Source organism: Liolophura sinensis, chromosome 7, assembly GCF_032854445.1.
Source record: "Liolophura sinensis isolate JHLJ2023 chromosome 7, CUHK_Ljap_v2, whole genome shotgun sequence".
NCBI lineage: Eukaryota > Metazoa > Mollusca > Polyplacophora > Chitonida > Chitonidae > Liolophura > Liolophura sinensis.
Window position 1 is genome coordinate 40,082,582 of NC_088301.1, and position 25,236 is coordinate 40,107,817.

At 36.1% G+C, this 25,236-nt stretch overlaps 2 protein-coding genes across 3 annotated transcripts; one reads left to right on the forward strand and one right to left on the reverse strand.

Moving 5' to 3' along the window:
* Positions 1 to 4,381: 4,381 nt before the first annotated feature.
* LOC135471882 (uncharacterized) lies at positions 4,382 to 18,512 on the reverse strand. 2 transcript variants are annotated; one of them, XM_064751290.1, is made up of 12 exons: positions 17,697 to 18,512; positions 17,108 to 17,296; positions 16,060 to 16,223; positions 11,082 to 11,183; positions 10,526 to 10,687; positions 9,948 to 10,154; positions 9,433 to 9,565; positions 8,633 to 8,807; positions 7,494 to 8,262; positions 6,907 to 7,115; positions 5,428 to 5,573; positions 4,382 to 4,512 (listed from the first exon to the last, which is right to left on the reverse strand). In XM_064751290.1, exons 1-12 carry the CDS (start codon positions 17,800 to 17,802, stop codon positions 4,406 to 4,408), a joined length of 2,469 nt encoding a protein of 822 aa, XP_064607360.1. In that variant the 5' UTR covers positions 17,803 to 18,512; the 3' UTR covers positions 4,382 to 4,405. The 2 variants fall into 2 exon arrangements, with proteins under 2 accessions (XP_064607360.1, XP_064607361.1); XM_064751291.1 differs by lacking the exons at positions 17,108 to 17,296; positions 17,697 to 18,512 and adding an exon at positions 14,879 to 14,990 and having other exon boundaries at positions 16,060 to 16,190.
* A 1,462-nt stretch (positions 18,513 to 19,974) lies between these two features.
* On the forward strand, positions 19,975 to 23,524 carry LOC135471526 (putative Dol-P-Glc:Glc(2)Man(9)GlcNAc(2)-PP-Dol alpha-1,2-glucosyltransferase). The gene is made up of 3 exons (XM_064750792.1): positions 19,975 to 20,118; positions 21,453 to 21,650; positions 21,999 to 23,524. Exons 1-3 carry the CDS (start codon positions 20,059 to 20,061, stop codon positions 23,052 to 23,054), a joined length of 1,314 nt encoding a protein of 437 aa, XP_064606862.1. The 5' UTR covers positions 19,975 to 20,058; the 3' UTR covers positions 23,055 to 23,524.
* The last annotated feature ends 1,712 nt before the right edge of the window (positions 23,525 to 25,236 follow it).

Sequence of the window (25,236 nt, forward strand, 5' to 3'; positions counted from 1 at the left end):
CAGTAGAACTGGCATGTTTTACTTTTAACCTTCTGCCACTTAAATCTTAGTTATCAGAAACAGGTTCAGATGGTAACAAATTGTGCTTTGCAACCTAAGTAAACCAATGTTAGGGAGCTTATCAAGATTTGGCAGGGACCTACCGATTTGCAAGGAAGCTTTGTTTATCTTGAACACGTGTATTTGCTCCCAACTGCTTTCACTTCAGTACCTTTCCACTCTCCCTCTACCATTGGTGAAAATACTTTACCAGCCAACATAAAAAAAAATGTAATATTTGGTGAAAGTGCCCTTTTGCCCTTTAAACTTGCCGATCATGCATATATGTTGATTGAAATGGAAGCATATTAACAGTCAGTGCATGTCTAGATTCGCTCTACGTGTAAAAGTGCAAGCAAAACTATTTCAAAGGAGAGAACAAAACAGAATGTAGCTTGTAATCCTTTGTTAAAGAAAGCATGTCCATGAGTGATATGGACCTGGTATTGCACTTTGTAGTGCTTCAGTTTATATGCTTTTCCATGCCCCATCGCCTCACTGACAAATGATATTCTTTCTGGTTTTGACTGAGATTATTCCAAATTTTGCCCTGCTGTGAATTGTGTGTCATCTATCATTCCTCTACAGACATGGCTTGTAGTATATGTTTATGGTTTTACATATTGTTTTCCGAATATGTATGCTTTTACATTAGTCACCCTTTTGCATGGCAAATGTCTTTATTTTAAGGTTTCAATCATTAATCATCTCTGTTATTATCCATAATACGTGAAGAATTCCATCATGCCGTATTTATAATCTCATTTCTGGTCAACAGATATGTACTTTCATGATTTCACACCATGCAAAAGATGGTATCAGTATTGGTATTGTTCTGCCATATTTGGCCTAAAGCCTTTTTAATGACACTTGAAATGTATGTAAATTTTCATCCCTATTTATGCAGGCTAATAGGTATACTTTGTAACTGGAACACAGTACATATATTTTTGCATTTGGGAACAAATCGACTATGTTTCTAGAAGTAATCCCTATTTCAAAAGCTGATGCCGTAAAGTCTAAAGGGTGTAAAGTACATTTAAACTGAAAAGATCAAGGCAGTATGTGTACTATAAATTTGATAAATGAACGTGTAAATATTAGTCTTTATACAGCAGTACATTTATTATTTTTGACATGGTACCTTCATCTGCTGCAAATGCAACACTCCGTCTGGTCAAAACCTTAATTTTTATGGCTTCATAATTAGTTTTAATTCATTGTTTGCGTCAACTACATGTATGCTTGTTGATGTATTCATTAAACCCCAGTTTAATTGCCAAATTCCCCTCAGGCTGTTGTATATAGTATATATGTAATAGTAAGTCACTCATTCAAGTGTCCCTTGTTGAGGCTAGCGTTCATTCCAACATGTATATAATAATGCCATAGCCTATCCATTGTGGTGGCTTTCTTAGATTGCATTTTTGTGCATTAAAGTGAACATTTCATTAGAAGCGCTAATTCCTGCATGGAACTTATCCAACATTTGGTTTGACAGAACAAGCATATCTTATTCAATTGGTTTGAAATTAAGAAGACATGCTGTTATTTTGGTATTATTCATATGGCATTCTTTTGGGGGTGCATTAGAGTACATATACCATAGTGCCAATTAAAATCTTCAAAGTTTGGCCATAATATTATGCATATAACATCTTTATAATATACATGCAAATTTTTATTTAATGAAGTTTTTGGCAGCACCACCGACTGAATCATGATGTTTCTTTTTGTTTTTTGGAAAGACTTTTTGTTCCCTGTTTAAAGTTATTTGTTAAAATTGTGTTCCAGGAAGTTGGTTACAGAATTTATGATAAGCTTTACAAATTCATGGATATTTCATTAATCATTAGCTATGAGCTTACTGTAATTAAGGATAGACGTGCTTTACACATGTGAATTTTCAAAGGTGCAATTCAATTTGCTATAATTAAGTACATGTACTCTACATATACGTTTACAATATTGCATTTGGTTAAATCAAACATTCCTTCATACTATGTGCTATCAAGGTCATTTCTGTTGTCACACCAATTAACATGGGATTACAAAGACATGAAACTGTCTTAAGCTTAAACCCCATTCACACGGCCAAAATTCAAACCGGATCAAATCTGAACTGGTTTAAATCAAAGCCAATTGTAAAAATGCGTGCCTTTACATGGCCATATGGCCAAGCCAGTTTTAACCCAGTTCAGGGACTTGCCAGTTCACATGGCCACATTTAACTCGGTTTAGTAATCCTGACCTCCATGTACCTGGGGCATTTAATCCAGTTAACGTTCACATGGCACAGATAAATCCGCTAAAGCCCTGAAACCGGGTTAAAGCCACACCAGATTAAATGCCCCCACTTTGGGTTCACATAGGCGACGTCAAATTGACTCAAAGCCACTTTCGCAAGGTAAACAAGCTTAATTTTGCCCGTGTGAACGGGGTATGAAAATAGAAACTCAATTTCTGACCTTATTCCTGATTTAAGATTCTACTGTAAGCTTTAATTTTCATTTCTGTCTAAAACAAAAATCTTTCGCTAAACAGATTTATCGCAGAAAACCGTTCTGAAGCAAGATTGAGTTTGTACCCAGTCATTTCAGATTCATTATCCTGGGGCAAGTCCTCTTCATGAAATAGTATTTACATGGTTCTGTGGTAATTAACTATTGCTGACTGGATTGTGGAATTTGCAATTTCTACCACACATATAGGCTAAACAGAATGTTGGTGACTGTGTATGTACCACGTTTCTGATGGTGTACATGAATTGTAAAATAACCAATGGTATCAAAATGTAAAAAAATAAATACAAAGAACCAATTTTTTTTTTCACTGAAAATATTAAATGTTCTTTTTCCATTTTCAAATTTTATTTATGTCCAACACATTATTTATCAGAATTTACTATAACATGTGGTCTTTAGGTAGTCATCTATATTAATACATTTCCAAGAAAATGAAGAACTACTGTAACGTATTCAAGGTGCTTAAATGTTATCTGTCAAACAGATGTACTGTACTCAAAATAAAGCTTTTTTTAAATCAGTATGTTTGTGTGAACATTGGTTATGTTTTCCACTGGGACAAGGACTAGTTTTACAGGGCATATTTCACCATATTACGTGGTTCTATTGTGCTAGTGCAGCACAATGGCCCATGACCTTCTCACCTATGTGGTCGCTGTGAATTCCAGTCCAGTTCATGCTGACTTTCTCCCTGGCGGTACGTGAAAAGTTCTTCCAGCAGCCTATGAGTGGTTCTGAAGCAAATCTTTTTCTGTCGTATATCTTGGCATCTATTTACTTAAGATTAACATATTTACAATATACAAACAAATTTTCTGTCAGTATACAGTTTTCATCAAGTCTTCCTTTATAGCACTCGACTAATAGAATATGAATTCCGATCGAATTAACTAAACTGACAGCACAAAAGTAATACTTAAGTGATTATGAGCCAAACAACAAATGAGACAACACCAAAAGGCATATGTACTGAAATGGAATGATCAGTTACTGATGTATGCCATATTCTGATACAGATGTATAAATTAGCACCTCAAAAAATAATCAAGCACAAACATTAGATACCTCTAGGATAACAAATGGAAGATGCATGTGGATATTTTCATATGTTCATCCAAAATGACCCAAATAGCACTATTCTTTCTTGTTTTTTTTCACTAAAATTTGAACCTTCAACAATATAGGCTTTGCAAAATTTAATATACCATAGTAAAATTATGGGTGATATAAAGAAAAATCAACAAACCATGTAAATTAAGAACAACAACAACAACAAAAAATTACTGAGCAAGATACTAAATACCCCTCAGCCATAAGCAGTTGCCAGAGATAGGTGTACATGTAAAAACAGAGGCACAGGCCAAGTGACTTTGAAAAAACAGATCAAGATCAAGGTCAATGCAAAACTGTTAGTTCTTCTACAACTAGCTGCATATCTGAAACATGTTTGAAGAAAATTACTGAAGGGTTTTGTGTCCACAAGTAACAAAATGTAACTTTAATAAGGACACATGACCATGAAAAAATTGACTCGGGTCATAGAAAATGAAGGGTTTTTCGTGTGCCTAAGTGTTTATGCATTAACAGACTGTAACCTTGACTAAAGTCAATCGAGAGACACATGGATGGTCTAACACCAAGCGTTGCAAGCATAGTGTACCTCAATTTTTCAATGGTTGAATTTTATTAAAGGGGTAAAAAAGAGCACCATTTGTTGGAAGTAGGAGTCATTTTAATATTACAATTTGTTAAAACTATTTCCCACATATACATAGTGTGTAGCCTGCAAAAAATATGTGAGGAATATCAGATTCCAAGAGACAGACAACTCCTATCAACAATTACAACAGGTCTGTCAACATGGCCTGCAGTTCTTCTACTTTAGTCTTGAGAAATTCTCCCTGAACATGAGGTAGAGATTTTATCATCTGTCGAACAAATTTCTTCTCTGAAAGGACAGAAAAAAACATCAGATCAGCTTTTTAAGTCTGATTATTACAATTAGGCATGCCAACTTGTATAAACTTAAACATAAAGAAAACAATAACAGAAAATCTATGTTAGACCAAAAGACCTTTAAGCACCACCCAGGAAAGTAGTTAAATTCATTTTTTATAACTTTTTTGATAGTATTTAAATACATTTGAATCTCTGACCATGCTGGGATCACTGACGTCACATTAAGTTCTGCCCCTTGACACAGACATCTAGATTTCATCATTCAATATATATATATATATATATATGTATACACACACACACACATGTGGGCACATTAATGGAATGAGCCTTCAAACGAACTATTTCAAGTAAAAAATTACGGATGTGATGTCACTGCTGTCTTTTGGGTCCAAATAGACCACCATAAAATCTGGTGTATTGAAAGCATTTTAAAGCATTTTACTTGGTTGGAGAAGATCTAAAAAAAAAAAGTTAAACTATTTTCCTTGACAGTGTTTTTCATCTGATATATACTTCATTTTAGTGTTTTCTTTCTCTTAAAAGAATAAATAAAAAACATATAAATATAATACCCCCATGTGAATCACTGTAACTTTAATGCTTTACTATATCAAAAGCAGGGGCCTTCCTGGCTCAGTTGGTTAGCGCGCTAGCGCAGCGTAATGACGCAGGAGCCACCCACCAATGCGGCTGCTGTGAGTTCAAGTCCAGCTCATGCTGGCTTCCTCTCCGGCCATAAGTGGGAAGGTCTGGCTGCAACCTGCGGATGGTTGTGGGTTCCCCCCGGGCTCTGCCCGGTTTCCTCCCACCATAATGCTGGCCGCTGTCGTATAAGTGAAATATTCTTGAGTAAAACACCAATCAAATAAATAAATAAATATTAAAAGCAGACCAAACATACCTAAAAATATTGGTTCCAAGTTGACATCTGCAATAGTGACGTATATACTTTCGAAAGCACAATTCGAGACTTCTGCGTTCAATTTGTCACTCATCCGACTGAGCAGCTCCGTTAGACTGGACTTCAGGAGGTCACATGTAAGCGATCTGCAGGAACAAGAAATGCCAGTAACAGCTTTTGGGAGTCACTCTTTGTGTAGCATCTTAACAGTCATATCTGTACTGATCTCTGATGTTATATGCATTCTGCCCTTCTCTAGTGGCCAACTTGATATAAATTGATTTATTTATTTATTTGATTGGTGGTTTATGCCGTATTCAGGAATATTTCACTTATAGGACAGCGGCAAGCACTATGGTGGGTGGAAACCGGGCAGAGCCCAGGGGAAACCCACAACCATCCGGAGGCTGCTGACAGACCTTCTCGCTAACGGCCAGAGAGGTGGTGATGATGTAAATTGCATTTACATCATGCCCTTCTAACCTTAGTATATTAACCCCTGAACAAATTGCTTGTGTGACAGGTTAACTTTGTAAAGATGTACGGATTATTGGTAAGAAATTCTTTACAAAGTAATGATCACCACAATGAAAATCCCTAGAGCCTTTCTGGTGTGTTAAAAATGCACATTGCTTTCCTTCCGTTAAAACTGAAAATGAGTTCTCATATCCAGCTAGAGGTTCTGTGTGTTACTGTGTGTGTCCTGATCTCAGGACTTTCAGTTTGTCTGCTTGGATATTGAAACTGAAGGACGTAGTTTCCCCAAGTGACTCTGGCTGAAAACAATAATTACAACTTGTGATATATGATGAGCACATTAATTTTCAAGTCACTTAATTAGGAAACCATATCTAAGTTGCAGTTGAAATTTTGTACTCAACTGTGTACTGGTATGTAACAAGTTATATGAGAATTCACTCCTGGTTTAGAAAGGGTTGTATGGTGAACTGCAGTTGCAAAAGATGGACAAGACCTTTGCCAACTAGCCTAGTTTAGTAGTCCACATATTAACAAGGATGCCACATCTGCTAACTCTGCAGGTGCTTGGAGCTGAATATGTTCTACTTTTCTGCGACCCAAAGCATCCCGCTGTATCTACTCATGCTTGCATCCAGTTGAGCACAGTTTGCCCACAGTTTGTGATCTTGAAGTACCATGAGCAATGAGTCATGTTATGGTTACATTTCTACATCTATGTCAACCTATGCACACTGACACTGAATCTAGTCAGACACTTCTAGACGCTCACATTCGCAAGGTTTTCTCATACTTTTTGACACAAGTACTATGCGCCGGTCGCATAAGTCAAACTGAATCCTGTTGCTTAGGAATTCAGGTCATATGAATATATTGCAAGAATATACTGCATTTAATGATGGCTTCTGATGTGTTGGCTCCATGTCACCATCATTCACCGATACATTACAGATGACAGTGGACATGCATAAATAAATTTTAGTATTGCTTATAAGTGCACACCTGTATCTCACAGCATCAATAATACTGATGACCATCACAGGATCTATGTCCATTAATGACTTTTTAAGTGAGTATTCTTCAGCCATACTCAATAGAAGGAACTCATTGACATTTGCAGACTGAAGAAGGCTTTCCAGTGGCTGATCTATTGCTTGCAGAGCCTGGGAATCTTCACCAGAGAGAACCAATGAACAAATGTGTCCAGTTATCTGCAAATAATATAATACATGTAATACCACTTTTTCAATCAAAATCAGCTACCTGGGAGCAATTTGCTGAAAAATATTATCAAAATTGATTACTTAGCAGCAATTCATCAGTAAATTTTGCAATATTACCTGTGCAAAGGTCATGTTTTTTTAATTGCATTTATCTGTTTATTTTTCCATCTATCGGCAAACTTTATAGAAAAAGTCAATAGGACAAAATTTTGTGCATGAAATTGGGATCCAGATCCAGTACTCCTTTAAATAATTCCTCACCAATGACACACCACTTCTATGTGTAGTGGAATGTAGCCATGATGGAGTTTGATCTCTTGCACTGCATTCTAGTTAAGAATAAAGTGGCACAATCAGACAACTTACAACAGTTCTCATGAGGCGAGTAAGAAACTGGACCTCTGCTTTCGTGCGATCTTGTTTAATCTCATTTCCTTTCGAGGTTGACAATGCCTGCCTTGGTGGTACAGGTGGTGGTGGTTCTAAGACAACAGGTGGTGGTGGTTCTAAGACAACAGGTGGTGGTGGTTCTAAGACAACAGGTGGTGATTCACAAACTTCTTTGGATTGTTGCATAGAATCATCTGTGCTATCTGAACTGTCTTGTGGAGAAGATTTTTCGATTAATACTTCTGATAGCTGATTTACACTGTTGTCTATTTCAGCGTCAAAGCTGTCATAACGGTTTTGGGAGTCATTTCCCCTTGTGACACTTTGATCAGAGTCTTCACTACCAGAGCAAGGCGGGACATAGATTAACTGAGGTGTGGATGTATTGTTCCCTTCCAATGAAACTTTAGGTGTCTCTGGGAAAAACATGTTTTCTTCCCCAATGTAAGTGGCTGAATCTGGCATGTCCATTTCATTGCCAAATGAATCCATGAAGCGACCTGATCCAGAATCAAAACGATTACTGGTTTCTATGGAATCCAAAAATATGGAATCACTTGACAGAGAACCTCCAACAGTTTCTGCTGTAAACTGCACTTTGCGCCTTGGTGAGCGAAGGTTTTCAAAAGATCGAGCAGATTTCAAGATGCCTGGTTTTGCTTCTTCTTTGTCTCGGCTGTCAATGTCGCTATCATCAAGGCTGATGGCTTCTTCCTCTGTAATGTTCACCAAATCTGTCACAGAACTGTTGGTGAAAAGAATTTTCTGAAGTTAAATTCTTCGAAAGGTTCCTTCTCCATTTTTACACAAACAAAAAACTGGAAGTCCTTGAACATACAGAAGAAAATTATATAATCCCATGACCTGCAGTTTGTTTACCAAAAAGGTTAAAAAAAAAGGAAAAAAAAAAGACAAAGTTAAGCAAAATAGCCAGGTATATTCAAATTGTTTAAAGTAATTTATATCTAATTAAGCAAAATAGCCAGGTATATTCAAATTGTTTGAAGTAATTTACATCTCACTGTGAAAACTATAATTTCACACAGATACAACCTATATGTGATTAACATTTGTACAATAATGGCAATAAGGAATAATATCATTCACATTATTACCTGTCTTTTTCTGGTGCAAATACAGCAAACAATCGCCTGCTTTCCATCTGAACCCCTAAGTCTCGAGGGAAGGCACACATGGCATCTTGTACTACAGGGATGGCTTCTTTATGGATGTATGACAGCAATTCCTGTCTCCGCTGTACAGCTTCCCCATTTTCTGACCCTGAATCATCTGTTTCCACAAAAGATGGCTTTCAGTTTGCAGCAATTTTGTTTTCTACTGTATTCGCTTTGACTTTGATTTCTGTTCGCACAATTTGCTTCTCTTTATCTGATTGCACACATTGATCTCGATTTCTGTTTGGATACCTTGGTCTTTTTTCTTTAGGATTTCACATATACATTCATATATTTTCCTGATAGATTGTCTCAAAATTGCCTGTAGCCACCATATATCTTGTAAAGGATGTGTAAATTTATATTGGGTTAACAAATTATAGTGTCATTTTCGCGTTGTGACTTTCTGTAGTTCCAACATTGTTCCACCAAAAAATATATCTGGTGAGAACTGGCAAAAAGCCTTCTTTAACAGCTCTGATACTCTTTCCAACATTTCCCAGCATTATCAATGTCATGCCATGATGCAATATTTCAGAAATATGTTAATCTTAAATATGGAGGGTAATCTTAAAATGTGTTTCAGCCTGCCTGACTATAGCCCCTACATCGCAAACTAGAGCTGTACAATATTTACATTCTGCAGATTTTGTTCTGTAAATCAATGTAAATGATCCTTTTAAATGAATCAACATTTTAAACAATTAACAAATAACTATTAAGGCATAGACCATACACACCGATGCATAATCCTGAAACAGTCAAAGCCAAATTGGCCAGAGCTCGACAAGCAGGTCGAAGGATTGCTAGGGCACCTTCGTGATACTTCATAGCTCGTATGATCATTTCCACTCCTGTTTCACGTACAGGTGCCTAGATGAATTTAATGATTAAAACAAGCTTATTAGTAGAGTAGCAAAATACAAACACCTAGAAGAAAGTTTTTGTATCAAACCATACGTCTCTACCATTCCTACAGTCAACCAGTTCTTCATGTCCCATGAAGTTTTGCCAATTAGTGCCAAAATTATCACATGAACAATGTTTTAATCTGCTACAGAACTTTTTAACAAAAATGATGATAAATATGACATAGCCCTTCTTCTTTTTTATGTACACCTTTGAAAAATGATGAAACACACAAGCCATGATTGCTTAATCCTACCCACGGATAGGGACTTTATAGATTCTCTTTAGGCTACAAACTAAACATGATTAAATTAAATAGGCATTTTATTTGGAATCTCTTACCTACCTTTTCATTATTTTCTGGTTGGTAGGTTGCCAGCTTACATAGTATTTCAAGCCCAAACTGTTGAACTTCAGGGACTTCTAAATAGACTGCCATGGATCCCATTATAGCAGCAGCTGCCTGACAAGCCACCATCTTTTTCATATTCTGGGTGAAATGGCTGAGAGTCCGCAAAAACAGTAGCCATAAAATAACATGTGAGACAGGGTCCTACAAAAACAAATTCAGTCAAACTTAATGTGACGAATATATCTTTTTTCTTATAAGATGTTGACATAGGCAGACATACATTGCCCCTCATGAAGCTTAAACTTATACATATCCTGGTTTATTTTCTTGAATTTGTCTACAACCATTATGCCTCTCAGTTAAACAGTCTGTTTTATGGGTGAGAAAAACTGGAGTACATTGCAATTATCCCTCTTCACCAGACATGTGGTAAACCCAATGACTGAACGACCATGCAAAAGCTGAATTTGAACATTTGAACAACCATGAGGATAGTCAAGGGCCTGACAGTTGCAGTAAACATGCAGTGACCCCAATACAACATGTTTAGTTATCTGAGTATGGTCTGGTACCAAGGAATGTTTTAGCAGTTCCACCAGCAGTTCAATAACTGGTCCATGAAGAGGCTGCACAGCAGCTAGACCAGATGACCTGGCACGTTTGTTTTGTTCCATTTCCTTCTTTGACTCTTCCAGAAAATCATACAACATCTCTCTGTTTATCTCCACAACACTCTGGAAACAAAAAATCAAAATAAATAGAAAAAGAAAAAAAACAAATAAAATAAAATAAACAAAAGCTTTGACTAATTTTATGACATGGTTCTCTTGATCAGGTACAGTATTTTGCAATCAGTATATATGTATAATGGAATTAAAATGACTCGTACACCTATAGTAATCTGAATATAAAACCATACAGAGCAACATACACAAATACAGGCCTAAAACACGATCAATAAGTTCTGTACCATAAATCAGCACTAGCAATGTGAAATCCCCCTTGTGCAGTATAAGTACATGTATGTTTGAGCAGCCTGCTAAATTAATTCAATACCTAATTTTATGCCTACCCTTGACCTCTTAATCATTGAACATACGTTCAAGGAAAATTTAGCTTAACTATTACCTGAAATGCTCGGTATAGTTCATCCATCATGGTCACTGACATTTTCAAATCTGTGTACAACATCATTTGCCTTACAACATGACTTGCAGCTACACTGGCAATCTGCGACAATGAAGAAAAGAACTTTAAAAGCCTATGTCAAGAGTTCTTATAGAGTACAGTGAAATAAAACTATGAACACCATAAGGTGCCCAATCTCCATCCTCTTTTCACCATCATATAGTTGTAATATCTCATTAAGATAAGCTTATCAATATAGCACTGATAATAACCATTTTGGTGCCAATGACCAAAATAACAAAACAAAACAAAAAGTAAAAAATGAAAAAAAAAAAATTGGAGCATCTTCAATAAATTTTGGCCACTACTATTCTGAGAATCCCACCTTCACTTTCACCAACATATATGGAATCAGGCTGTGATGATCACACCAAAGCATGGAGGATACCTATTCCAGTTTAACCACCACAGCATGCTGAATCCCTGTCCAGTTTTACCACTATAGCAAAGAGGATCCCAATCTTAATGTTAATGCCACAGAATGGAGGATCACTATTTAAGTTATACTATCACAACTTGAAGGAACCCAATTCCAATATGAGTAATACAGTAAGGCGGATTCCCATTATACTTTGTCTAACTCAGGTGGAGAATCCCTAGTATAAACAATATTTATTTATTTGATCAGTGTTCTACACCGCACTCAAGAATATTTCATTTATATGATGGCGGCCAGCATTATGGTGGGAGGAAACCGCACAGAGCCTGGGGAAAGCCCACAACATTCTGCAGGTTGCTGACAGACCTCCCCATGTATGGTCAGTGAGAAAGACATCATGAAATGCATTGGTGAGAACTCTTGCCTCATTACGCCATGCTGGCATGCTAAGCCCTTCGTCCAAGGAGGCCTCCCAAAGCTAGTACTGTTTCATCCTCAAAAACAATTAGGTTTAAAAAAGAACACAAAGTTGCCAATATGTAACTGAATTGAAATGCCTGAGCATTAATTCATAAACTCCACCCTTGTAGTGAAGTACGGTATTATTCAATATGTTTATATTACCATAAAGTAGGCATGGAGCAGAATAAAAAGACAGCCACAAAGTAAGCATGAAGTACTTTAAAATTCATAATTTTTATGATGTTTTCAAAATTGATGTTATTTTGAGGAACAACTCAGTGCACATTAAACTTTGACCACCTAATATGTGCTGACCACATCGACAGGGCTTGATTTTCTAAAGCAGTATGATTGTTATTGACCCCTCCCCCCCCCCCCCCCCAAAAAATAAAAATAAAAATTCTGAGCCAAGCAGAATGTAAAGGAGCAAAACTTATCAGACTGATGAAGTGAATATAATCTTTTTGTTTTTTTAATCACCCAATTATCCACTGATAAATGGATGGATGCTCATAACTCATAACTGCCCAGTTTCAGAGCAAAGAATTTTTTTTTATCATACAAAACATCATATACAACAAATATATCAACCTATCTATGCATGCATTTAAAGGGACTTTAACAACCAACACCTGGGGGTCTGACTACACAGTGAAACGAAAGTGAACATTCAAACACATTAATAAAATTAAAAAAAAATAATGTTACTGTAATTCTTCAACCTTTTTGCAAGTTCCAAGGTGTTTAATCAAGCATATTTAGAAGGCACTATTCTGTATAGGCTGACAAAATTATACTTTTTGGGAGGCCCTGAAATTGGTCAATCTAATCAATGTACCTTTGTACCTTTAAATTATAAATGTGGATAAATTGCACCCAAAGTTATTCTTTCATATGTGAAAAGGTTGATGAATTAGGGTAATCAAAAATCAAATTAACAAAAATTTTTAAAAATGCTACTGTGACGTTAAATAGATATTTCAAATACAAGGCCTCATTGAAAAACTCACAGAAAAGGTCAAAGCATTACATTTGCATGTTACAAGTAAAAAAAACACACTGTGCACATATAAATATATTATGTTATAGACTTTGGTTAATCTAACATGAGAGCTGCACAAAAGAACTACATGTACTAATATAAACCCAACAGTATTACACAATTTAAATTTTTCAGTTTGTAATTTGCACATTTTGTTTGTACAGAACAAAAGAAACCATTATTTTGCACCATCACACAAAGCAAAGACTGAATTTTCAAAAGACATAAAGAGATTCAGAAAGGGAAGGATATGTTATAAATACAGTCGTATTCATGAGAATAAACTAATCCAGTAACTTTTCAAACTCAATTAAAGTGAAACACTGAAGGAATTTAATGCTCCTTCAGTATAGATCAGTTTCTGGTGTCACAATGTTGTAACAGTCTATCACCAACACAGCCATGCTGGTGTATTAAGATACACCTGAGACTAATATAACATGTTATGTTAACAGCCCCAGGATACACAAGCAGTTTGTATGGGTGATGTCATTTAAAGGCTTGTAGTTAGAAAATTTCTGATGGTAGCCTAAAATGGCCAACATAATGAAAAATATATATCTTGGGCTGTAATTGGTACAAATTTCTAGTTTTCATAAATTTTATCTACTGGCCAATGAAATTATAAACTTCAAAACCCTAAAATCAATTTTTTTGACTATATCTCAAAAAGTTGCACACATAGAATGACAAAAAAAATGAAAGCAGACTCTGAACCAATGGCTTGATATACATGTACACTGGAATACATCAATGTTATACCAAAATTCAAAAATTCCAACAGTGAGCTTCTAAAATCTTTAATGGATTTTCAATCCCTTTTTCAGACTTAAATAATAAGTAAATAATATTGCTCTACATGCATATCAAATATAATATGATATGGGATTTCAAGCAAATATATGAATTCTAGCAGGAATATTGAGTTTCTTTTTTCTCACATGGTTTATAAACCATCTAATGAATAACAATCATCTTTACTTTTCCAAAGGCTGGTAAAGAAATGTAATATTCTACTTTCACCACTACTAATATCCTTCCTAAATTTTGGAAGATCTTGAGTAAAAGGCTTGATAAAAGCACCGCTGACAAATGGGCTGTATGTACATGAATTTTAACTTTTTGAGCAGTGTTTCATCAAAGTACACATCAAAGTCCAAAAAGAATTTTTCAATTGTTTGAGAGAGAACTTTACACTTTCAGCTTAGAAGCCTAATAAAGGATTATGGCTAAAGTGTCAGTTACAGTTACAACAGTGTACAGAGCATAACAAGTCATTATTTTCACTGCTTGTTGCTGGAATGGCACTACTGCCATGTACTGATATAAACTACAATTTACTAAAACTAATTATGCATGACATTATTAACAGGTGTGCTACTAAAATATTAAGGAAGTAATAAATAAATGAGTGACAGTGTGTGCATGAGAAATGGAGGATCAGGGATGCGTACCTGGGCATACTTGTAGAGACACATGGGTTATGGGAGACATCTCAGGAATCTTTAGTGAAAAATCACAGAAGTTTTAGAATTACTCAATACAGCACTCGATCTTTATACCTCTTGGTTAAAATGAATATATATTTATTGTGTAGGAATGAATGATGCACCTGGCGCATACACAACGATCAGCACTTAATTCAATAGTCTCTGTGGAATAGCAATGTATCCTGTAATATGATATAAGCTCTTGCGAGGTTAAACCATATCCATTTCCATGAGTACATGGGTGTGATGTATGCAAATGTTATATACAAAACAAGCATGAACGGGTAACCCACACAGGAGGGAAAAAGTGAAATGACACACAGGTGGAAGAGTGGGGGCAGTTAGTAGGCACCAAACATCTCACCTGGTCGGGGCGGTGTAAGACCCGCTGCCCAGTATCATTATCTGCCCCAGGTGAAGGAAACATACTGCCAAGAGTCATCAGCATCCTCACTATCCTCCAGGCTTTCAGGCTCCTGCAATTAAGTGTCAACGCTACATAACTAGAGCATAAATAAGACTATGCACCATGACCGTGTGTGCTGTTTCACCATAAGATGATGTAGGTACTCATCATAGTATAAAATTTATGAGCAAAGTGCACATGCGGTGTGTTGTTGATTTAAAGCACCTTCACCTACATGTATGCCAATTTTTTTTAACAAGCCAAATAAAACATTATCACCGTCACGTATGACATTAGGTCCTGCATATTTACGACTGAGGTCATATCAATAAATTTGTCATTGTAGTTCAAGTTTCACTTGTTTTTTAATGTAGTATTACTTATTTTATTTACCTATCTGATTGGTGCTTCATGCTGTACTCAAGAATATTTCACTTAAACGAAGATAACCAGCATAATGGTGGGAAGAAACCGAGCAGAGCCTGGGGGAAACCTACGGCCCAGGTTGCTGAGACCTTCCTACAAACAGCCGCAGAGGAAGCCAGCATGTGTGAGCGCACAATGACCGCATTGGCGCTTGCAAGCCTCTTTGACCACGGAGGCCCCTCTAATGTAATACTAAGATCCAAATGCTTTCATATCTGATGCAATACGTGCAACTTTATGCCTACATAGAGTATTAATCCATATGGTAGCTACGTGCTTTTCATTACAGTGCTTTCTGAAAATAATTGATTGTTACATGTAAATCAATCACTGTAACAACAATACATTAATAACACCAGGCGTAAGTATCTCCTTTGGAATACTCGCAGCACTCCTTGTAAATACCATATTCCATGGAGCAATGAGAACACTTTTCACCATCTACACTGACTAGTGTTTACCTTTAGTTTGTTTAAAACAGTACTAATGTTAGTTGATAAGTGGGACTAAATTAAAAGGGATTTTAGTAAATTATTTCTGGGTTTTCCAAGCTCCTAAATTAAAAAGAAAAAAAAATCACTACAACATATAAATTTCATATTCACAAAGCCATCCACATTGTTTGCCTTTTTGTGGAATACTGCAGCTGCGAAAAAAAGAGGAAGGTTTCCATAGTTCAGTAATGAATAATAATTAAGAGTGTACAAACTCACCTCTTTCCTGACATCTTCATCAGAGATGCCCTGATCGTTGTTCCGTTTGGGTTTGGGTGGGGCAGTGGGCAGGATCATCACCCCTGGGGTTGGAGGAAGTTTGCGTGGCTTCTTGCCTCCATCCGAAAATTTCAAAACCTTGTCACCAATCTCTATTTTACATTCTGTAAAATCATGAAGAACTAAATGTAGTACCACTTATAAACAATAATACTATTCAAATCAAGTTGTGCAAATCTCTGTTTGCTTTTTATTTTAACTTTTCTTATAAATTTATACTAAATTAGCTATTCATGCATAACCCAGAGGATTTGATATAAATATCTTAGGCAAGTACACGTATGGTAACTCTGGTAAAATTCTGTGAACATTTTAACAATTCACATTAATGGACTTTCCTCGTCACAATTTGCTATGTCCCAATATCTATATGAAGCGTGCAAATATATACATATATGGATAGGTAGTAATCGCAGGATTTAGTGGGAAGTGGTGGGGTGTCAGCATCAGGATGTGAATCAAATGATGGTCTGCCTTGGATACAATATGTTTTATTTATTTATTTGATTTAGTTGATTGGTGTTTTACATCGTACTCAAGAATATTTCACTTATATGACGGAGGCCAGCATTATGGTGGAAGAAAACAGGCAGAATCCGAGGAAACCCACAACCATCTGCAGGCTGCCAGCAGACCTTGCCATATATGGCAGGAGAGGAAGCCAGCATGAGCTTGACTTGAACTCTCAGTGACTGCATTGATGAAAGCCTCCTGGGTTACTGCGCCGCATTGGTGCGCTAACCACTTTAGCCACGGAGGCCCCAATATATTTTACCCATTATTTTCAAACATGCTAAAAAACCTGCTCATGTCAAAATATATTTTCACATGGTTCCTACTATTTGAAGTGATTAATTTAGTACATAACACACTGTAAATCACCTGTACACCTTAATACATTGATACAAACTGGGCCCATTTCTTGCATTTCCCCATGCACTATGCAATAAACAGAGTGCATAATCATTATAGATAGAAGCAAACTTACCTTTCAACAATTGTTGGCGTTCCCTAACAAGATTTCTGCTAACAGAACAAGGGAGGTCTGTAGTAATAGGCGTTAAGTAGTAACTATTCTCAGCTGTGTGGTCTATGCGGAAAAGTTCAACAACAATATGGCGATCTTTGTCTCTTTCCTCCCAATTGACCATGCAGACCTTATCTTCAGCTGATAATCCTGACAGCAAAAAGAAACTTTGTTACATTGGTGATAAGAATAAACATATATAACAGATATCATAAATAAATATATACAAACAGATATAAAATGAAAGTTATGATTTATCAGATTAGTAAGTAATATCAGATTATAGGTAAATCAAGCAGCAATTAAGCTTTGTTTCTCAAGTACCATACATTTATTGATGCATGACTTAAGCAGTCTAAGATGTGCAAAATAAGATGCACTTACCATACTTTCATGTACATATATCTAAGAACATAAAGATACTTCATATACTGTATGGAATCATCCTTGGCAGTTGTAGGAATAAATCAGGTGGTCTACTAGACAGAAACAACTCAATCATGTCTTACTGGTTTAATCAACATAGATATGCTATATTAAATGAGCTTACCAATCAAAAAACTTCCGCTCCCATACTGTGGGAAAGTGAGACAAGTTCCTTCTTCAAGGTCGGTCAGACTAGCTTTCTTTTTCTCCTTATTTAATGGTTCCATCATAAATAGAGTCCCAACAGGCGGAGTTGAAACATGTATATATTCTACATTTATCAGAATTCTATGCCTGTTTGATTATTTTAGAATTATTCAATTCCAGCTTGTACTTTTCGCCTACAGGGAATGTTTTGACAGCGGGTTCAACTTCCCTCTTCCAACTTTCATCATCATGAAATTTCCTGAGAAATGTCACACATTATTAATACGACCACACAAGACCTAGACATGCATCTTATTAGTGTGATCTATAGAAACACGCACGGTCTCGGCGTAATAAGGTAAGTCGCCTAGAAACATACAGGAACCGAAACTGGGTTTGGCTTGAGCCAACTGTCACGTGCGGAGATGATCTGAGTTGTTTATTTCCGGTGACGACATCATGTCTGAAGACGTCCTGCTGACCGGGCGGTAAATATAAATGTGCCGCAGGTTTGATAGACTCTTCATTGACGAATTAGCTGTCCTTAAAGACTCCGGGTTTTTTAAAACTAGACGCAGTGGTGTCGGATTTCGCTCAACAAACCAAATAACATAATATTATATCAGACATACAAAAATACATTTAAAAATCTCTGATAACATTCAGTTTGGCTGTAATATTTCACTGATTTGTTGTAAATTTTTATTTCTAACATTCGTGTACATACAGTTCCTATGTATGTTCCTATGTATTATGTAGCCTTTCAAATACGGTGCACATACATGTATCATGTGTGTTTAAGGGTTAAACACCGCTGTTGTTTGTTGTGTAGCCTTACCCGATACCGCTGGATGTGCAACATTTGAGAGATTTGACGAACATGACAGAATACTGTGTTATATATAATAACAGAATACATTCTAGCATGACTCTAATAGCTTACATTTTAAATTAAGTTAGAGCATATAGATTAAGTATTTTATTACGATCTTGTGTTAATATATATAATAGTATACATGTAAAGAAGCTGACACATAGATCTGCGCTGGTACTATTTACTTTTTATTTTCTGTTATATATTTATAGATTATATTCATATGTGGGGCCTATACTAATACTAATTATAAAGATGGTCTGTGTGAAATGAATCAGATGAAACGATATAAACGAAAGGAAAATACAAATTCAATTTGTATTTAAGGCAGAGCAGTTCATCATTTCACCTTACTGTGACCTAAATTTGCGTGCGGAACAACCCTCTGTCGGATAATACTGCGTAAATATTTAAAAGACACATAACTAAAGAGTGTTTAGGGAAGCACAGCATCATTTTGGTATGGAAGAGCTGACTGTTGTCCTAAGTACGAACAAGAATGTGTGTTTATTACAGGATATACATGAGAAGGAACGATTTTAAAACAAAGATTATATGTTTCTATGCCGAATCAAGAAAATTATGCTCCGGAACTTTGATTAAAAAAGTTTATTTTGGGGGTATTTTTTATGCCTGTTAATTACCCCCAATACATCATGTATCTTTTCCGTCAACGTTCGGATTTTTTCAGAAATTACGTCATCATTGATCTTGCTCGGAACTTTGTGAACACCCTCCAAGTGCTCCGAGCCTGGAGACCCGTGCGGCCACAGTGTCTGCAAAATGACATACGGTATGGCATCTTCGGGCCAGCTACAAGCTACTTAATTTGCGGACTGACCGCTGCTCCAGGTCTTAAGAAAACTGTACTTGAAACCATTTTTAGTTTTACCAATTAAAAGGAATTGATCTAAGCTGGGAAGAACATTGCCTGACATATCGATGTTGAATGCGGGTGAAATAGTTCTGCAAGAGGAGGCTAAGTCTAAGCAAGCCTACGTGCGTCTCACAGGCTCCAAAGGTCAACTTTGTCTCTTGGTGGCAGTGATGTAAAGCGAAAGGTGGAGGGCGACATTTGCGCTGTAAGGAGTATGATCAAGTGAGCGCAGCACCAGCGAGTGTAAAATTTAACATTAGCCACTGTGAGAAGTTTGACACAAAGTACAAATGATTTGCTAATTATGAATGAACAATGCATACAGCACAAAATACGTTTTACTTTCAATGTAACCGTTAGACGTCCTAATCGGTAAAACATGACCCAATGTGTAATTATTTCTTTTCGTAAATCGAGAAAAAAAAATATACGAGACTTTCACTCATGGATAAACAACCTAGCTCTGCATGATAACGTTGCAAGATGGCTGCGCCCAGTGTAGTCGCAGCATTTATCGGGTTTTGCTTGTTCAAAGTGTTAACGATTATTTTATTCACGAAAACCAATGAGGTGCAAAAAGAACCATACATGGACGAGATTTTCCACATCCCACAAGCCCAGTTGTATTGTCAGGGTCAATTTAACAAGGTAAGTCCAAAACATGAGTGCTTGTCAACACTACATCGAGATGTCACAGAGTTAAATGACACTGAACATGATAGCACGTATGGGAGTTTGGGGCTGCATTTATTCGTTAAAGAACGTCAAAAGTTCCTGTTCTGAAACATTTTTCAACGAATTGAGGTCATCCAATAGTTTACATCTCTCCGACCAAATTTTTACATCAAACCCGTTCTTCTTCCAGGACACAGGCCCATCACGAACACCCAACCAAACACCACCAAAAGTCTTTTTTTTTAATGTACAGTAGACTCTCTGTAATTCGACCGTACTCAGGACTGAAAAATAAAATGGCGGTTTAGACAAGATGTCATTGTATTAAACATGGGCAAGTAGCCTACAAGAACAACAAAATATGTATTGTACATACATAAACGTTTAATTAAACTTGTTAAAGAGCACAGTGATGCATATCAACAAAATATGGAAAGAAGCTGATCTGTACTTTACTTTAGTACATACGTGTAATTACTTTACAAAAAATCGAACTTTATCACTGAAGTTCATTTCCGCACGGTGATGCTTTGCTGGTCTACTGGCCATGGTTGGATGTTGTCAGGGCAAAAGCAGGCAAAATTGTGACAGCAATTGTGGCGAGCAGGTAAGTTGAAGAACAAACTTGGACTCCGACAGATGTACGAAATGCTGCGTCAGATTAGACAAGGCAGATTAACACTCACAGGAATGTTGGTACTACAAACCACTGTCCGTGTTCAGAATAGACAAGAGTCAGTTTACTGAAGACAGTTAACATTATTATCAAATGGAGCAGAAAACGGACCATGAAGTGTTGTAGGTTTTGACAAAATGTCGGTTAAGGTGTCAGTGTTGAGAGAGTCCACTGTATCAGTAAAGATTAGAATAACAGCATACAATGAATTCTGGTTGCTTTTCTAAGTGGAATTTTCTTTTTCTTTTTATGAAAAGACTTAGAAGACTGATCGATTAAAATCAGATTAACATCGCACAGAGCACTTAGATGTGCTACGGTACCCTTTCTTTACATGGAAACAGCTTGCAGTGTATGTATTTCAGTGTCAGTTTTAAAGAAGTGGTGACGCCTTTGTTTATGGGGGACCATGCTGTTATTCTAATCTTTACTGATCACTCTTTTCAGAAAAAATTTAAAATTTAAATTTCAAAACAAAGAAGATCATGATTTGGTTAGCAGAGTTATTTTATTTTCTCAGCTGCACTACATGTTTTATCATTGCTACTGTTATCAAAGCTGATCGAGGGAATAATTATAAGAAAATCCCCAAAAGGGACTGCTTTAATACCTGATCCTTCTTTGTTTACAGTGGGATCCCATGATAACCACATTGCCTGGTTTGTACATTCTAACATCAGGACTGTATAATCCAATTGCATGGATGTTGGATTGGGAACCAGTAACCCTATGCAACACATATTATCTACGAGGTATCAATGTTCTGTTTAGCTTTGGAAATTTGTATCTGCTGTACAAACTATCTGCAAAACTCCATGACAAAGAAGCAGTGAGTATTATGATGGTTATTTATTTTGTCTTATATAGGTATCTAAAATGGTGTGAATAAAAAGTAAAACAAATGATTTGGCCCGCAATGTGCAGCGAAAAAAATCACCCATTTGAGTAATCTTTAAATATTATCTTTTGTTTTTTTTTTTCTAAAATCAATGACAGTTTTACCGAACAGAAATGTATCACAATGATAATTGTAATATTTTGTAGACTATTTGAGCATTGTCCCCCTTTGTGTGTTCCTTTTATCTCTGCTTAGTTTTATTCAACTTGAAAACTATGTAGGTAAGATAAACTTGATTATAATATGCACCAACAGACTATTTTCTACTATTTTTTGCAGGCAACAGGAGTTAAGGCCTTGATTGAGAGTATGACCCTTACCAGCTTCCCAGTGCTGTATTTCTACAATTTTCTTTATTACACAGACCCAGGTGCTGTGTTTTTTGTACTGCTTATGTACGTGTTCCATCTGCACGACAACAACATGGCAGCTGCAGTGATAGGTGTCATGTCGGTTATCTTCAGACAGACAAACATAGTTTGGGTGATTTTCATGGCGGGCTTAGTCCTTGGCAAAATTCTAATGTGTCAGCTGTATGTAGAAAAGAAAGAGGCGAATGCCGAGAAGTTAGGAGATTGGGCAGTCTTAAAACTAACTTGGAAGGTGATAGTGTTTCCTGCCCTTACCTCACCGAGTCAGATGTTTTCACTGGTCTTTACACTACTGAAAGGTTTGTGGATGTACGTCTTGGTGGGCTGCAGTTTTGCTCTGTTTATATATGTGAACAAAGGAATTGTGGTTGGGGATAGGAGTCACCATGAGGCTTGCTTGCACTTTCCACAATTGTTTTATTTTCTTTGTTGTACTACATGTTTTGGATTCCCGTACATGATATCGGTACATAAAGTGTTTGACTTTGTTGTGTCTACAGCTAAAAGGCCCTTGTCTATGATACTGTTTTCTGGAGTTGCCTGGTTTTGTGTGTATAAATTTACTTATGTTCATGAATATTTATTGGCTGACAACAGACACTATCCCTTTTATATATGGTCTAAAATATATCGAAGACATGAATTTGTAAAGTATGCTTTGATACCAGCTTACTACTATGCTTTTAGAGTGTTGCTGCAAAATTTGAAAGGAAAAGACATTTATTGGAAAATTTCCTTTTTCCTGTGTCTCGTTTTTGCAACTGTTCCACAGAAATTGTTGGAATTGCGCTACTTTATCCTCCCTTATATAATTTTTCGTCTAAATATGCCCTCTCAGCCTATGTACAAACTGTTGATGGAGTCAGGTCTTTATGTTGTAATCAATGCTATTACAATGTATTTATATATTTACAAACCCTTTAAATGGGAACATGAAGAAGGTTGGCAAAGGTTTTTATGGTGAAAAATATTTCATGGGTAGAACTATCTGCATCAGTATTTATAATGAAAGAAATGATCAATTTTACATAACCTTTGACTCACAGTCTGTAAATAACTGTAATAAAAATGTCAGATAATTGGACACTAATATATATTCGCAGAATTATAATTTACTATTTAAGTATTTTATTTCAAAATGGCTAACAAATAATTTTAGACAGATTGATTATTCTCTATAGTTCGCAGCTTGTATATATATTGAAGAATTGTTTTAAATATGTATGGAGGACAACTTGTCCTATTGTGACATTTTTTCTTTTTTTTAATACCAAGTCCAAATTTTGTGTTATAGCTACGATATGACTGAAATATTGTCAATGTGGCGTTAAGCCATAAAAGCTATAATCATTCATTCATTCAAAATTTTGTCTCCTACCCCATAGAAAGCAGTTGAGTGATTGGTATTATCTACTTTAAAAATCCACTCCATTTCCAAGGCTATTTTGTTCAAAACAAAATAAATAGCCAAATATCACACGGATCGAGATTGTTTTCAATGCTATTACAGTTATATCCATTTAGCTCTCATGTTGGCTTACTCTCCGGCCCCAAGTGGGAAGGTCTTCCAGCAACCTGCAGATGGTCATGTGGTTCCCCAGGGCTCTGACCGGTTTCCTCCCACCATAATGCTGGCCGCCGCCGTATAAGTGAAATATTCTTGAGTATGTCGTAAAACACCAATCAAATAAATAAATAAATCCAATTAGCACAGTATCCCTACATCTTTAACAATGATGAAATATGGTAAAAAAATGTTGTCACTGATGGTGGCCAGTTTTTAATATGGATGAAGGAAACCAATGACTGTTTGCAAGTTACTGACAAACTTTTGCATGCATGACATACATAAATACACATCATACTGTTGAAAAATTATGAATACATGTAGTTGTCTTTGGCCAACTTAAGCCAGAGCGAACAGTCATACGAGTGTCAATCTCTAAATTGTCATCAAAGAGAAATATTGAAGTTGGACATCCAAACCAAATCCTGTCCACTCATCTGTATATTTGATAGTTTGCATTGTTCAAGAGTATTTCACTCAACCCACAGCACCTTGCATGGTTCAACCCTTCCGATAGAAATAGACCCAAAAGACAATGGATCAAGGGCTGGAGCATATAACTTGCTACCCATTTAAAGAGGAACACCTGATAATAATGAAAATTTTTTCTGATTTTCATCCAACGCATCATGGAATCACATCTGAATAAAAACTGTTTCCCCCTTTGTAAGCATATACTCAATGGATAAATAAAATACTGTAATCTTCAGCCTTTCAAGCAATTTCTGAAGGTACTACTGTGTAGACTGATAAAATTATACTTTCTGCTAAGCCTTGAAACTGGCCAATCCAATCAAGTTTAGTAGTTTAGTCTCCAAAATCTAATTAAAACCATGCATAAATTGCACTGACAGTTGTTTGATGTGCAAAAAGGTTGAGGAGTTAGGTTAGCTGTGATTTGTTTTGATCAACACTAATTGGACACCCTGTTGACTATATGCATGTTTATCAATAACATTATGGGTGAATTAATCTTTTTAGCAAATTGAAGTAATTCCAACTACGCATGTATGTTGAAACATGCTGACAAATAATTTCCACAAAAATTAATTAGAAGACAAGGAGTTTTATTCCAGATCAACAGCTAGAGTACATGTAAAGTTGTAAACATATGTAAATCGTTATGTTTAAAAAAAAGAAAAAAAAAAACATCTGAAAAGGTACAAATATAAAGCAATCCATATTGTAATAAATGTTCCAAAATTTACCAGGTAATATGTTCAACTCAACTACAACATGAGGGAAAAAGGTGTGGATGACAGCTTTAATAACAAGTATTGAACACTAGACCTTGCTCAACCATGTTTAACAATATGGCTTCTGAAAACATTACAACAAGGGAATTAAACCGTTAAATAAGAGGAAAAGAACTGTTGGTGGTACACGTGTGCAGGTGCTGATGGAATCAAGGTTTATCATACTAAATACACAATAAATTAAAGGTTAATTCCTACTGAAATAAATCTAATCACACGTATGGGCCAACTTGTCTGCATTAATCAAGTTCCCAAATATAGGCAGGTAACTCAACATCAAATTAGATCAAAACTACTTATGAAATCATCCAAACTAGATATGG

Bases quoted from the DNA above. Each gene is read 5' to 3' on its own strand.
- LOC135471882 (XM_064751290.1), bottom strand. From the start codon at position 17,802: ATGATGGAACCATTAAATAAGGAGAAAAAGAAAGCTAGTCTGACCGAC. The intron at 10,688-11,081 runs GTAATAGTTAAG...TTTTGTTTCCAG, and splicing joins AACTATACCGAGCATTTCAG to AGTGTTGTGGAGATAAACAG. The intron at 8,808-9,432 runs GTGTGTATGGTC...TTGTGGAAACAG, and splicing joins TGTTTCAGGATTATGCATCG to ATGATTCAGGGTCAGAAAAT.
- LOC135471526 (XM_064750792.1), top strand. From the start codon at position 20,059: ATGGACGAGATTTTCCACATCCCACAAGCCCAGTTGTATTGTCAGGGT. The intron at 20,119-21,452 runs GTAAGTCCAAAA...CTTTGTTTACAG, and splicing joins GTCAGGGTCAATTTAACAAG to TGGGATCCCATGATAACCAC. The intron at 21,651-21,998 runs GTGAGTATTATG...TATTTTTTGCAG, and splicing joins AACTCCATGACAAAGAAGCA to GCAACAGGAGTTAAGGCCTT.